Source organism: Rhinolophus sinicus, linkage group LG09 (genome assembly GCF_036562045.2).
Source record: "Rhinolophus sinicus isolate RSC01 linkage group LG09, ASM3656204v1, whole genome shotgun sequence".
NCBI lineage: Eukaryota > Metazoa > Chordata > Mammalia > Chiroptera > Rhinolophidae > Rhinolophus > Rhinolophus sinicus.
In genome coordinates, this window is record NC_133758.1 from 109,047,085 (window position 1) to 109,061,920 (window position 14,836).

Consider the following 14,836-nt stretch of genomic DNA (forward strand, 5'->3'; position numbering starts at 1 on the left):
CAATTTGCCATACCCCCCAGGCTGTCCATCCACCGCCACAAATGCCTAGCTTGGCATTCTGCTCCACAAAGAGTTTTCCCTCCTCTAAAAGGGATTTTTTTTGCTTTTCTTAAACTTTTTTTTTTTTTTTTTTTTTTTGCTACAACAGGATTGTGGGAGGAAGGGAGAGGCACAATGCAGTGTGCTACTGGGGTGGGAGGTCAAGTGGAAGGGATAGATGGAGTGGGCCAGACCAGGCCCTGATGGCATCATTTGAACTGGATGCAGCCATGCTTGAGGTTAAGAACTACTATTTAACTTTTCTGCATAAGAACCCGAAATTCCCCCATTTGTTTAAGCTAGTTTGACTTGGATTTCTGTCACTTGCAATTAAGAGTCCAGACTAGTATGCACAGTAGGGGACCATGCCTCAGAAAGGCAATAGTATTTTGCCAAGGCTTGGCTGCCTCTCATTTCACATCTAAAGTACCGCGTGCCTTCCCAGAGAGTGACTGTTTTTTGCTGATTTAGCCCTGGAACTAGTCACTGGTTACATTGGTTGGGGATGAAACTTCAGAGAGCACTAAATGTCTTGGGTCAAAGCATTTGATGGTATCACCACATGGTTTGTTTAATCGAATACTCTCGCTTCGTGTATCTATTGTAATGTCGCAGGCTCTATAATCTTTAAGTTGTCATTTAGTGGTATGAGCCAAAAACTTCTGAATTTTGGGAAGCAGCCTCCTTTTCCAACTACCATTTCCTCCCTTCTTAATGACTAGATTTAATACTTAACGAAACATATCCATATTTACTCAGAGCACTAAATGCGCAAATGAGCAACCCTATAAGTGACCTATGTGAATACATCTCTACTGGGCGGTGTGTGCCCTCTCCTAGCAGCACAACGAATGTGTAGCGTAGTTTGAGGTCATCTCTGTGTGAGCAGGGCAAAGGTACTACTCTAGTGCAACAAAAGAGGAGGCCGAAGGTGGGGGGCAGAAGTTAGAAAGATCCCATTCAGTCCAATCTCGAACGTCCTCAGATTTGACTGCAGAACTGAGCGAGGCCCGTGACCCTCAGTGGTGCCTCCCATCCAAGGAGTGCCTTGGCCCCGCCCCACGCCCCAAAGATGAGCTAAACTCTGCAGGGGGTCGGGTAGTGTCTTTGTCCCTGGGCACCCCTCTCCTCTGTGGGGCTCGGCCCGCCGAAAAGCAGCGGGGCAGGTCTTGCCTCGGGCGAGACTAATGAGCCTCCAACCAGCCCTCGGTGATAGGTAGTAGTAACCCCGACTCCGGACCAGGGGACGCAAGGACAGCCCACCTGTGACCAGCCGCCGCCGCCCTGGCGTCAGCCCCGCCCCCCTCAGCCCCTAACCCCACCTCCGAGCTCCTAAGGCCCGCCCCTCCCGCCATAGCTCCGCCTCCGAGCTCCTGGGTTCCATCTCCACCCCCACGCGTTCGGGCTCGCCCCCCGCACTCCGTGGCCCCGCCCCGTACCAGAGGGCTCCGCCCTCGCTCTCAGCCCCTCCTCTCCCGCGCCAGGGCCCCGCCCCCCGCGCCGGGGGTTCCGCTCTCTGGCGCTCTGGCCCCGCCCCCACGTGCCCTCGGGAGTCCCGGGGAGGAGTTTCGGGGCGGGAGGAGGCGTGGCCGTGGCGCTGGCGGAGTCGCGGGCGGCGCGGCCGGGACATTGGCTTTGACACCGACTGCGAGCGGGAGTCGCAGGGCTGGTGCTGGGCGCTGGATGCGGGTCTGGGGGATCCCACGCCCGAGTCCGAGCGCAGGACTTTGTGCCTGGATCAACGCAACTGCCGCGACGCCGCAGGTCCTGGTGCAGCCGCAAGACCTGGTGCAGCCGGGGCGGTCGGATTTCGCCGCCGTTGCCGCCGCCCGGCAGCCTCGCAGCAGCTGCCGGCTCGAGGAGAGCGGCTCTGAGAGTTTCTCCCGCAGAAAAAGCCGGGACGCGTGGCCCGAGGCGGCGTGGGAGGACTCCGGTGGCCCGGCCCCTGATCTGCGCCCGCGCGGACTCCAGAGCTGGAGGCAGGGACCCAGCGGAGTTCGGGGCTTGGCTCCGGCTTCGGAGCCGCAGGTGGAAGAAGGACGTCCCGGGGTGGCGGCCGAAAGGTGGGGCGCGGGGAACAGCGGCGGGTCTGGGGGTCGGTCAACGCCTCGGTGCCCTCACTAGTGAGGACGGAATTCCGGCAGGAACGAGAGGTGTGGGCTGATGGGATAGGTCTCTTTCCAAGGGAAGCGACTTACAGCTTTTTTGGACCCCAACGTAATAAAACCCGGACCTTTCTAGAGGGACGTCCACATGGACCAGCCTCATTGTGTGTTCGGGGTTCCCGGACAGCCACCAGCTCGGGACTGCCAGTTAAAAACTCCAGCTCTAGGTAGGGAGGGCTAATGCAAATTGATTAACTGATTCAATTGATTTGTGTGTGGATTGCTTTGTTTTCCAGGTGGCCAAGTGAAAGGTACTTTGGACGGTGTGGGCATGGAGATTCAGTGTTTGTGGTAACCAGTGCATCCCCCGAATCCTGCACCTCCCCTTCTTTCGTGCCTGTAAGGGTCTACTGGGCTTCTTCCTCCCTCGCCAGAGTCTGCTGCATAGTGAGGCCTTCCTGGGCCCTGAGCCTGGCTGGTCATGGGGAGCACCCTGGGCTGTCACCGGTCCATTCCCCGGGACCCCTCAGACCTGTCCCATAGTCGCAAATTCAGCGCGGCCTGCAACTTCAGCAACATCCTGGTGAATCAGGAGCGGCTGAACATTAACACTGCCACGGAGGAGGAGCTGATGACCCTGCCTGGGGTGACACGTGTGGTGGCACGCAGCATCGTGGAGTACCGCGAGTACATCGGTGGCTTCAAGAAAGTGGAGGACCTGGCACTTGTCAGCGGCGTGGGTGCCACCAAGCTGGAGCAGGTCAAGTTCGAGATATGCGTGAGCAGCAAGGGCAGCTCAGCGCAGCACTCTCCCAGCTCCCTGCGGCGGGACCTACTGGTGGAGCAGCAGCCTCACCACCTGGCCACCACCACAGTACCCCTCACTCCGCGTGTCAACATCAATACGGCCACCCCAGCTCAGCTCATGAGCATCCGAGGCCTTACGGAGAAGATGGCTGTCAGCATTGTGGACTACCGCCGTGAGCACGGGCCCTTTCGCAGCGTCGAGGACCTAGTGAGGATGGGCGGTATCAATGCCGCCTTCCTGGACAGGATACGGCACCAGGTGTTTGCTGAGAGGTCCAGGCCCCCATCCACCCACACCAACGGGGGCCTGACCTTCACCGCCAAGCCTCACCCCAGCCCCACCTCGCTGAGCCTGCAGAGCGAGGACCTGGACCTGCCACCAGGGGGGCCCACACAGATTATCTCCACTAGACCTTCAGTGGAGGCTTTTGGTGGCACCAGAGATGGGCGCCCTGTGCTGAGGCTGGCCACCTGGAACTTGCAGGGCTGTTCTGTGGAGAAGGCCAACAACCCGGGAGTGCGAGAGGTGGTGTGCATGACACTCCTGGAAAACAGGTGAGGGCAGGGGCCACCAAAGGAGTTGGGTATGAAGGCAACTCCTGCAGCGCCTCATCTGTGCATGTAAACGCGTGGACGTTTTGAGGGCTAGAGAGAGGACAAGAGTATTTAATCTGTGTTCTTGAGGCCCCAGGCAGTGTTGTCACCTGCAGCTGAGTTCTCCTTCTCCAGAATTTTCAGAATACAGCTGTCTGGGCTTGTGGCCCATATCTTGAAAGTGGTATACCTGAGATTGATTCATAATTTGGGGGTAAATGGAGATTGTGTTGGCGTTACTGTTTTTGAGAATATTGTTTGACTCACAAGACTTCATGGGTCTACACCACATCAGGTCCCCAGAGCCTGGAAACTATTGCACAGTTTTGCACGTGAGAAAGAGCTAGTAGGATTTTATTTTTAATGAGAGGGAAAATCACATTCGGTTCACCAATGTGCGTCTTTGTGTGCACAAAATCATCTTAAAGATCAGGTATTTGCAAACACATACACTGTATATTTACCAAAATACTGTGAATGAATCACTCTTCATTCTTTTTCCTTATTTAGCCTGAAGTTGGTTTTCAGGCCCACAGTTGCAGCTCCACATGTATGTAACCTCTTCTGTCCCATAACCGGAAAAGGTCAGGCTGATGTGTGGTGAATATTGGCCAGGTTTTCCCATTCGAACCATAGAAGAGACTTGTAGGATGGGCTCTTGTCACAATGTTTACATTATTCGCAACACTGTTCTCTGTAGGAACTTCCACTCACCCGCCCCATAAAACAAAATGATATTATTGTAGCAGTAACTGCTGCTGTAAGTTAGTGTATTGTATAATGTAATCAGCTTTGGGAAGGAAAGGGGTATTTGTAATGGTCCCCCCAGGTCAGAAATCCTCTGATCCTGATATTGAGTGACTTTGCCCTCCCACTTTCCAGAAGTACAGGATGCTTCTCAGAACTTGCTGCTTTCTTTGTACTGGGTTGTTGGTAAGGCTGGTGGGGCAGCAGTTTGGTGACATGAAGTGAGGTTTGGGGGCACAGAGGTGGGGGAGGGAGTGCGCCAGGAATCACAGTGCATGTGACAGAGCATTAAGATAAGCGGGTGAGGAGAAAACCAGGTCACAGTGTTTGACTGACCCCCACCCCAGTGGCATGCCCCATCCCTGAGGCTTGAGGGGCAGTGCACCGGCTCAGAGAACGACCTGGGGGAGCCACAGAGCACTCTTCCTGCACTGCCATGTCCTGTTTTGCACCACAACTCACTCCTTTTGCAAAATCATCTTGTACACAGGTGAGACCTGGACTTAGCCCTGGAAGGTGTTTATCAGGAATGGCGTGATAATGGTGCTCTTCATCCATGGCAGTAGGGGTGTATGTGTGGGAAAGGAGAGGGGAGGAGGGAGAGGGATCGCTGTTTAATTCCCATCATGAGTTTCCTTAAGGCTCACTTGAGGGGCCGTGGAGGGGATGAATTGGGATCTGAAGTTGCCCCAGTGAAAATGACAGACTAGGCAGCTCTTGACAGTGATGTTTCCACTGTGGTCTCCGGACCAGCGCTGGCGTCAGTGACTGAGGCAGAAACTCAGCGTTTCTGTGTTTTCTCACGCCCTCCGGGTGGTTCTGATGACACTGAAGTTTGAGCCCCATTGTACTTTGTGTCAGGCAGTCAGCTCTCCCTGTTGCTCTGTGAGTGCCTTCCCCAGCACTGGCTTTTCTGGCAAGGTCGGTGAATCCATCAAGAGCTTTCTAGGTACTGGGTGTGTTTTTTTGGATTGTTTTGACCGTCCCTGTAGTTATTGAACCATATGATATGTTCTTTCCAGTCAGGTAGAGGGGTTTATTCAGCTTCTAGAACAGATGGATGTGAAAATGGGAGAGAGAGCAGGAGACTCCCGGCCTTAGAAAGAGCTGCACTCTGCAGCAAGGCCCGTGGCAGCCAGGGGCGTGAAAGGGGGAGCGCTAGCAACTCTTGTCCAGCGTGGAGTTCAGATTGGTTCAGGTATTTCTTCTTTGGATTTCCGAGAGGGATGAGTTATTGAAGACATTTAACAGCTGGCCTCAGGCGAGAGTGCCAGAGAGCTTACCTAAACTCAGTAGGGTGTACAGGGGAGTACCTGGAAGTAACCAGGGAGGTGACCTCTGTCCCCATCACATTTGTCACACTTGTCCACATCTGTTGTCCTGTGGGTTGGTAGTTCCTTTTGCCTGTTCACAATTTGTTCAGTGATCTGGAGTCTCCTCGCCCCTTGTTAATGTCTGATAAACGTGAAGTAATGGGCTTAGGGCCGGTGTGACTGGGCAAGGGCACCCAAGCACAGCTGACTGTGACAAAGTGGATCCCATGTCCCAGAGCAGCAGTGTACCTTCTGCAAAAGCTGTGTACTCATCCTGAGTCACAGAAATGTCTCGCATTCCTGTAGATCCCGTTCTTAGTAAGAGGAAATACATTGAGCTTGAGCAAGAATGGATGCAAATAATTTTCTCGGTGGCTCCTGTTTTCATACATGTGTGCATACAAGAGTTAGCTGACTTCTGGATATGCCTTCATATTTTGCAACAGCTGTCACATTCATTTGATTCCGCCAGGAACTCTGGGAGGTAGGTAAGGCTCACTTTTATCAATAATGCTCCATCTCTGGGTGAGGAAACTAAAAAGCAAAGAAGTTAAATGACTAGCCTTGGTCCCACAGTTCATTAGTGACTCACGTGGGACTAGCATCCAGACCTTCTGCCTTTACTCAGGTGCTCTTGGCGGGTGTGATGTGCCATGTAAGCACGTTCCATTTATCCCACCTCTTATTCCGGCATCCCACACTGCCGAGTCAAGGCTACTTGCCAAATTGGGCGCTAGTCACATTTTCTTAAATTAAATCCATTGTAGAAGCCTTTTAGAAAAAACCCTTGGCTCCACCTCTTGTGTGTTAAATTGGTGAAATTCCTTAACCTTTCCAACTCTCAGTTTTTCCATCTGTTAAATGCACTTAATGGAAAAAAAAGAAAAAGAAAAAAGAAATCCCTGGACATGTCTTTTGCAACGGGAATAGCTCGCTCTTTATTTTCTTTTCTGCGGGTTCACTTTAGCAGGTGTGTTTTCCTTGACTAAAGGCATCTGTGTGGGACTCTAAAGGATCTGAGGCCTTTCTTGCCCTGAGATCCTGCTGCGTTGGTGGACGAGCATGTGTCAGCTACAAGAAACCGTGGTTTGCATGCGAAGGCTGAGGTAGGACAGCAGAAAGCTAGATAATCGTACAGCCCCCAGGAGCCTTCAGGGACGGTGTGACCCAGAACTGACAGGTTTCCTCAGATTCCTTTGCCAGATCTCAGTCTTAGGCAATGTTGTTCCTTGGTTAGTATTGATGGAGCAAGACTAAAAGAGGAATGCTTCTGCCAACCATCCTTGCAAAATTTGGTGACAGCCAACATATGGAATGAAGATTGTTTAATTCTCTTTCTGTCTTTTTTTTTTTTTTTTTTGCTGAGGAGTTGTTCTCCTTTGAAAAGCCCCTTTGTTTTCTGAACATATAAGCCCTGGGGAACTGACAGATAATCTCCAAAGGAAATAAGGAGGTTTAATACTCCACTAACACATTTTCCCCGTGGCCTCCATCAGAAGGGAACATGACTGTCAAAGTCTTGAGCCTTATAATATTTAAACCTGTTTTCTTGCCACATGGCTGTCTGCTATATCAAAGGATGAGGTGAATTAGTGCGTGGCAACATGCACTGATTGTGAAAAAAGATTTTAGTGTATCAGACATCATCAGTAGGATCAATACAGACAGAACTCATCTTGGCGTTCGATTCATTCCTTGAAAAATACATATTGAATGGCTGCTGGGGATATGCACCCATTCATTTCAGAATTCAGCTCAGCCTTCTTAGTTAACAGTTAAATAGATGTGGCTCAGCCTCAGAAAAGTCGGGGAAACCCACATTTTCTGGGGGGAAAGTCACTGAGTGTGGTTGATATCTGGTTGTATTTTTCCCGTATGGGGTTCATCCTGGGAGACTGAAGGGTGAATGGATGCAGCCAGATATAACATCTGGGGGCAGAGTGCCCAGCCACACCTTCAAGCAGCAATTGTGATGTCCGTCTTGACAGCTGTGGAAACCGAGGCTCAGAGAGACTAACTAGCAAGCGTCGTGTGGCCTTCAGAAATGTAGATGTTGGAGTCAGGTTTGAAGCCAGTCATTTGTCTGATTTCAGAGCAGGGAGTGGAAGTGTCTTTCCCCAAACTCTGTGTCCTTCCACTAACCCCTGGCCCACCTGCTGTTTCCTCCCTGTCTTGGGCCTTAGATTGGACAGGCTTCACCTACACTCCTGGGACCGTGGCAAGACCCCGGGGGCCTGCGCTCCCTTCCTGTTTTTGTTCCTCTGAAGGGTCGGCTCATGGCCAGAGGTAGAGTGTTGCATAGAGCATTGCAGAGGGCGTCGGGGCTCCTCCACCCAACCCCTCAGATGTGACCTTGGCTCAAGTCCAGGGTGGAGTTCTGGTTTTCGGAGCCAAGTTGCTCTGGGTGGTTTCCAGAGAGAAAGGTGGTCAGTAATAAAACTGCTGTGGATTAATAGGTGAAGATAGTGTGTGTGAAGAGACGTCCTGATGTGGGTGGGCATGACGCAGGGTTTATTTCACCCCAGAGGAGGATGTTACTTGTGTCTTTAAGAAAGCTGGGCCCATTGGGATCTGGTTTTGGAGGTTCAGCAGTACTGATTCTCCCACAGGATATTCACGCCTTTATTATTTACTCATTCATTCAACAGAAATTTTTGGAGCTCTCACTAGGTACCAGGTTCTGTGTCGAGCTCTGGTGGTAAAGTGGAGGACAAGTCTCAGCCCCTGCTCTCATGGAGTTTCCCTGTTCGGCGGGCAGGTGAACAGTCAGGACGTAGATAAATAATTACAGAGAGTGGGTAGTGCTGGGGAGGATGGAGGCGAGTTGAAGAGAAGCCTGTTGAGGTAGGCAGGGGTCAGGGAAGGCCTCAGCCGAAAGCTGTTGGATGAGAAAGAGCCGTGCATGGAAAACGTTGGGGACAAGTGTTCCATCAGAGGACCTAGCAAGTGCAAAGGCCCTGAGACTGCTTATTCCAGACAGAAAGCCAGCGCTCTGGGAGTGGCAGGTGGCCGGGGTTGCAGGGAGAGGCAGGTTAGATGGGTGGGGCCTCCACGGATCTTAGTTTAATAACAGAAGGAAGCCACAGAGGATTAGAAACAGAGGTTGATGGATTACAGTTACCAGGTTATTCTGGCTGCTGGGGGTCCCCTGGGGATGGGTCCTGGGAGTTGAGTAGAGATCTGTAAAGGCTAAAACCCACAATGGCTGGGGAAATTGGGGGCATGAGAGGAGATGAGAGGGTCTTTTAGAGGTAAAAACTGGAAAGACTTGCTTATGTTTTGGATATTGTGGGGATTACTCAGGTAGATTTCTAGAAGACAGGCTCAGAGGCATTTAAGAAATCCTGGGGCTGACTGACATGCTTCTGTGTTGTGTCAACATGACATAGCTTGCTGACCTCGTCTCTCTGTTCTGCTGTTGCCTCTCTTGGGACAAGTGCGGGCTCTTGGTCCATAGTGGATGGAGGACGAGGCCTGGTAGTCTGTCCCCTGTGCAGACCAGCCACCTGACAAGGCTACTTTCTGTTTAGTGTCAATTCCCTGTAGAATAAGCCGTATTTGGGAGGTTTTCGTTAACTATTTCTATCAGAAGACATTTACATTCATTTTATTTAACTTTGATCAAGCAGCTGCTTTGTGCCCACTACCTGGTGAGGGGGAGGACACAGGGAGTCCCCACACTGTCCTCAGGGAGCTCACAGTCTTTCAGGGACACACACTCACAGGTGCTTCCTGGGCGATGGGTGTTACGAGGGAGGAGGTACAGCTCAAGCACAGGGATTGTCTGCCTGCCTGCCTGGTTCCGGAAGGGACCTCAGCATAGGGGACAGGCGAGCGGACAAGACCAGGTCAGGTGGTTGGGAAGGAGCTGGTCTGGAGGGGAGGTTGGGGTCTGAGGGGAAGAGCGTGATGGCCATTGGGGTGAAAGTCTGTACCCCCTCATGCAGCTGACAGGTGAGCAATAGGAAGTCGGAGTCAGTTCCCGACACTCAGGGGGCCCGGCGGCTCTGCCACCCAGGCTTACAATGTGAAATGTCCGCACAGGAACAAGGCTCCCCGTAGAGAACAGCAGTGAGGTGTGTGTTCTTGTTATTTCAGAATTCCCCTACCTTACAAAAGAAATATCCTAGAATTCCATAACAATGATCCCTGCCAGTAACAAATCAATTGAGACACTCGGCTGAAGTTTGACGTGCTTGCCATAGACACATGGTCTGTGTGTAGTCAGGTCCAGTGGAGTGGAAATTCCACACCAGTGGCTTCTAGGATCGAAACACCTGGGGGGTGCCATGGAAAATGCCATTCACACCTGCTGGCTGGTAGCCCTCAACAAATACTTAGAGACCACAGAAGCTTCCTGACCCTGTTCCTCCTGACTGTCCACAGACCTGGTCTGGACAACAGTTTTTCATGTAATGTTTTGATTGACAGCTGCCAAGCAGCTGGGTTCCAGTGGATAGAAACCCTGGACAGATGTGCTCAGAGTACACTTTTTATTATAAAGAAAAGTCGTGAATCCTTCTACCAAACTCTTGGGTAAAGAAACCCTGGATTTCCTTTACTGAGTACAGCTCTCTCACTCTGTTGCTTGGTTGTTTGTTTCCCATCAGCCTTTGTTTCCTGCAAATTCTATTTTGGTTCAGCCATTACCTGATTAAGCTGTTAGGCTGGGCCTTCAATTGTTTTATCTAGAGGCTGCTGTAAACTCCTGAAATGCAATGCTTCAGCCAAGAGAATGTTGTTCCCGTAGCCACACTTAAGACTGTGTGCATTTGGGGTGTGGTTTTGTGGTGTTCAGGGGGTCTGAATCCTGTTTGCTCACCCAAAAGCTGGAGGGTAAAATCAGTATTTTGCCTTTCTCGGCTTGGGCTAAAGCACGGTGTCTTTTAAAGTGAGAGGTCTCGGATGGATTGTTGTTTTTTAAAATACTGATCCAATGCTCTACTAAAAAAAGGAAAAAATCTCCAGAATGTATTTTCTTTCTCTTTTCTTCTTTCGTTCCTTTCTGTCACTATTTATTGGGTGAACTCAACTGGGTGAAGAATGTATTTTCAATAAGCAAATTCTGTCTGGCTTAAATTTTTTTGCAGTCTCTCTTTTCTAAAAAGTTTGGTGGCCTCAGAGTACTGATGATGGCATTAGGCCTTGGACTTGTCTGTCGCTGTACTCCGGGCTCCGTGATTCCTTGCTTGGAGGGCGGCCTCTGCAGCTTTAGGTCACTCTCTCAGTTTACTGGTCAGTTCTTTACAAAGTGGTCCAGTCGTTTTTAACTTAAGGACTCATCTTAAGCAGCAAAATACTGCATGTCCCTCCGCCCACCTATTGGTGGTTGTACTTTCAGTGTCCACGTGTTAGTAATAGCTGTACAAAGAACAAAAACAATGATCATTAATACTGATAATTACTGTGGCTGAGGCCCAGAGCAAGCAGCCTTATGTGTGGGTAGCATCATTCGCCCTCTTTTATAGATGCATGAGAGATGGCTCAGGGAAGCTGAGTGATTTTCCCCAGGTCACACAGCTTTTAAATGGTGGAGCGTGGAGTATTACCCAAGCAATTAGACTTCACAAACTGCTGATAAAAAGCTACCTTGAGTTCCCTAATGCTGTCCCACATATTTGTGTTTTTTTCATCACCCCAGCCTGCATACTAGACTACGTGTTCTCTTAAGCAATTTGTTTTGAATTCCCTAGGTTATGACTTTTCACAAGTATGCTGATATATAATGATATCAGTGTGTGTGTGTGTGTGTGTGTGTGTGTCTGTGTGTGTGTTTCTTCAAAGCTGAGCAAGGATAATGTGCCAAGCAGTCTGACTGCAAGATCCTATAAATTTATGACTTTTCAGTCTTTTACAATTGTCCTGCCCACACCTATTTTGACAGCAGTTTCTTTAAACAACTTGCGTTTATAGAAGCTTTCTAGACATTCATCTTAATTTTCTTAACAACAGCTTCTACTTCTGCTCACTCCTATTTTATAAATTGATGTCACATTTTAGGAGACCAGAGTAACGTGTACAACTGGCATAAACCAGTCTGGGGACTGGCACAGCTGACCCTGGGCAAGCTCATGATGGCCCCCTTGAAAGTGGAAGTGGGAGTTGACCTGGCTGGGAGGACTTGTGTACCATGGGCATCCATCCCTCAGCATGTTTTACGGAGGGAATGGGGACAGTCTGGTGAGTCCCTTGAGTAGCAATTGGTTAGGAGAACATCTGTTGTGTTTTTAAAAACACTAGTACCTAGGCCCCAGTTATATTATTTATGTAGCATAGAGCTAGTGTCTTGCTTGCCACGTGTGTATGTGTATTGCAGACCCTGGCAGTAACAGTAGGTGGTTACTGATCCACTGTTGTTTACTGTAGAAGATTGACTCAAAAATATAGCTGTGGTTACATGGTTAAGAGCTCATTGTCCCAATTCCCCACCAAAAATTTCTTGCAACTTTTAGAAATAAAAGAGGTAAAGGAAGAATATTTGCTTTTTTCTGTTCGGTTGATTTTTGTCTTTTTGACTCAAGACCTGTACTCGTCAGCATTTTCTTCAGCAACATAAGTGGCGTACTTACGAAAGTCATGAAAAACTGTAAACTGGAAGGGATTTAAACAGGTGGACTAGAGGAGATTCCCAAGTTGGTAACTCTGCATCGTCTTTTTAACTGTTCTGAATTTAATGCTCCTGTTTAAGTTTTGTTAATGTCCACGTGTGTGAAACTGCATGTGAGGTTGCTGTGTGGTCATCCACGTGAGCTGGATTTAGTTAAATGCCAGGTAAGACTGTTTGGAGTTGACTTGTAATCTTGAATCATGTTAGTTTTGATGCTTCCAACATTTATATTAATAATAAAAACACAAGTAGTTAGATATTGTTAGAATTTCCACTGAAATAAAAGTTGCTTCTATTTTTTAAATTTTTGGGTAATTTTGATTGAAAAGCATCTGAGATTATACAATTGTTGTTCAAAATGGTTCCATTTATGTCATCTTTGCAATTCAGGAATTTCTCGTCACTGATCTACCAAAACAAGGCATAGAAACAGACTGGATGATGAGTGAGAGATAAAACTGCAAGACTGCCCATAACCTCTGATTTCAACTACAGTATTTGTGCTCATAAAAACAACTATGGTAGTTTTATTGTTTGATTGTATCGGTGGAGGTTCTATATTTCAATGGATACATTTCTTCCGTGTCACAAAAGTCCCTTCCAACCCTGAAGCTTTTTCCACAGAGAGGGAAAATGATCACCATTTCTACCAAAAACCCTTCATTCTGAGAAGGAGTGGTTGTTCCTAGAGGTAAGTAGTGTATTAGTTTTCTAGGGCTGCTGTAACAAAGTATTACAGACGGTTGGCTTAAACAACAGACATCTGTTTTTCACAATTCTGGAGGCTACAAGTCCAAGATCAAGGTGTCAGGGTTGGTTCCTTCTGAGGCCTCTCTCCTTGGCTTGTAGATGGTTGGTCGTCTTCTCGCTGTGTGCTGACATGGTTGTCCCTCTGTACCAGGCTGTGTCCAAATTTCCTTTTCTGACGAGGACACCACTCGAGTTGGAATGGAGCTACTCTGATGGCCTCCTTTTACCTTTGTTACCTCTTTAAAGACCCTGTCTCCAAATACAGTCACATTCTGAGGTCCTGGGGTTTAGGACCTCAGCATGTGAATTTGGGGTGGACACAGTTCAGCCCACACAAGGTGGTGGGTGTAAGAAAAAGTGCCCTGGGACTTCCATTTTGGCTGTTTGTGAGGAGCCTGCTCTGCTGGCTTATTCCTGGATCGATGATGATTTCTAGGGTCTGGTTTGGCAGTTTAAATGCTAGAGACACCTGTGCTAGAGTTCCTGGAGTGACACTTTCCTCAACCAGAGGGATGGTTTTATGCTGGGCGACAGTGAATGTGAACCAGCTCTTACAACCTGGGACTTTTCCCCTTGAACTTCTCTCCTCCCCACTTGCCAGTCCCTGGTTTTCTTCTGAAACCTCCTACCCACCAAGGCAGCAGATCCACTTTGCAAGGTTCCTTGCTTGACCTTGGCCACAAGTAATGGTGACACGTAACGTTTGTCTTCCCTCTAGAATGTAGTGCCCTTTAGCTGTGGCAATGCAAGAGTCAGAAGGACTACTCTGAAGCCAGCTGAAGTTCGGCTTTCCCTGACTTGTATTATTAAGCACCCCAGCTATGGGCTCCCCTGTTGGCATGTGTTTCCCCTCTCCTAACAGTCATTCTGTTGTAATTGCCTGTGAGATACGGTCTGTAGCCCTAGATTGTACATTTATTGACTATTTACTTCGGCCTAAGTGCTGTTGCTAAGACTTTTGTATTCATTAACTAACTTAATCGTCCCAGTGAGGTAGGTAGAGTATCCCCACCTTTATACATAGGAATCTTGTCTTAAAGAATTTAAGTATACTTGCCGGAAGTCACATGGTTGGTGAGTGGGGAGCAGAAATTCAAAGCCAGGCAGATTTACTCAGAGCCCAGATTCTTTCACTCAATTCAGAGGTGGTGATTCCACAAACCTGGAGACAGGACCCCGAGGTTCAGAAAGGGGAGAGTTGTTCCCTAGGCTTTTTGTATCTAGAAAGTATGAAAAGACAAGTTTAACTGGGGATACTCCCTGGAGTGGATCCATCTGATACCCAAGATGGCTACTAAGTGACCAGTGGGCAGGTAGAGTATCGCCCTTTGTCTGTGATGCCTTTTATACAACAGAAATTCTTTTGATGTGGTCAAAATCAGTTTCCCTTTGGGTACTGTTTAGCAAATTCCGTCTCACCCCAAGTGCGCCCTTACAGTTTCCTTTTAGCTTCTTAGTTTTATCTTTCACATTTAAGTTTTTAATCTAGCTAGAATCTACCTTTGTGTAGGAATACAAGAGGGGTTCAATTTTATTATGATTTTTTCAATTTTCCCAATATTGTCTCTAAACAACATATGCTTTCCCCACTGATTTGGCACATCTCCTTTATCATATGTGTTCATCAACCATAATGGTCTCTTTGTGGGCTCCTGTGCCCTGACCATACTGCTTCTAAAACCATGGCACGTTGTCGGGTGAGTCTCCTTCCTTGTTCTTAAAGTTTCCCTAACCATATGAATTTTAGGATCAATTTGAGTTTCTTAAGCATCCTGTTGGAATTTTTATCGGAATTGCATTTATAGATAAAGTCTGAAATAATTTGATGACTCTTCACATTTAAGTCTCCCTTTACTGGAACATCTATATTTCTT

The 14,836-nt window shown here is 48.7% G+C and overlaps 1 protein-coding gene across 2 annotated transcripts in view; it reads left to right on the forward strand.

Annotated features, from left to right (window-relative positions):
• Positions 1–1,647: 1,647 nt before the first annotated feature.
• Positions 1,648–14,836, forward strand: part of EEPD1 (endonuclease/exonuclease/phosphatase family domain containing 1) — a 95,508-nt gene continuing 82,319 nt past the window's right edge. For both annotated transcript variants that reach the window (XM_019726319.2, XM_074340999.1), the window contains exons 1-2: positions 1,648–2,102; positions 2,441–3,506. In XM_019726319.2, coding sequence (XP_019581878.2) covers positions 2,626–3,506 — 881 coding nt within the window. In that variant the 5' untranslated portion in view covers positions 1,648–2,102; positions 2,441–2,625. The remainder of the gene's footprint in view (positions 2,103–2,440; positions 3,507–14,836) is intronic.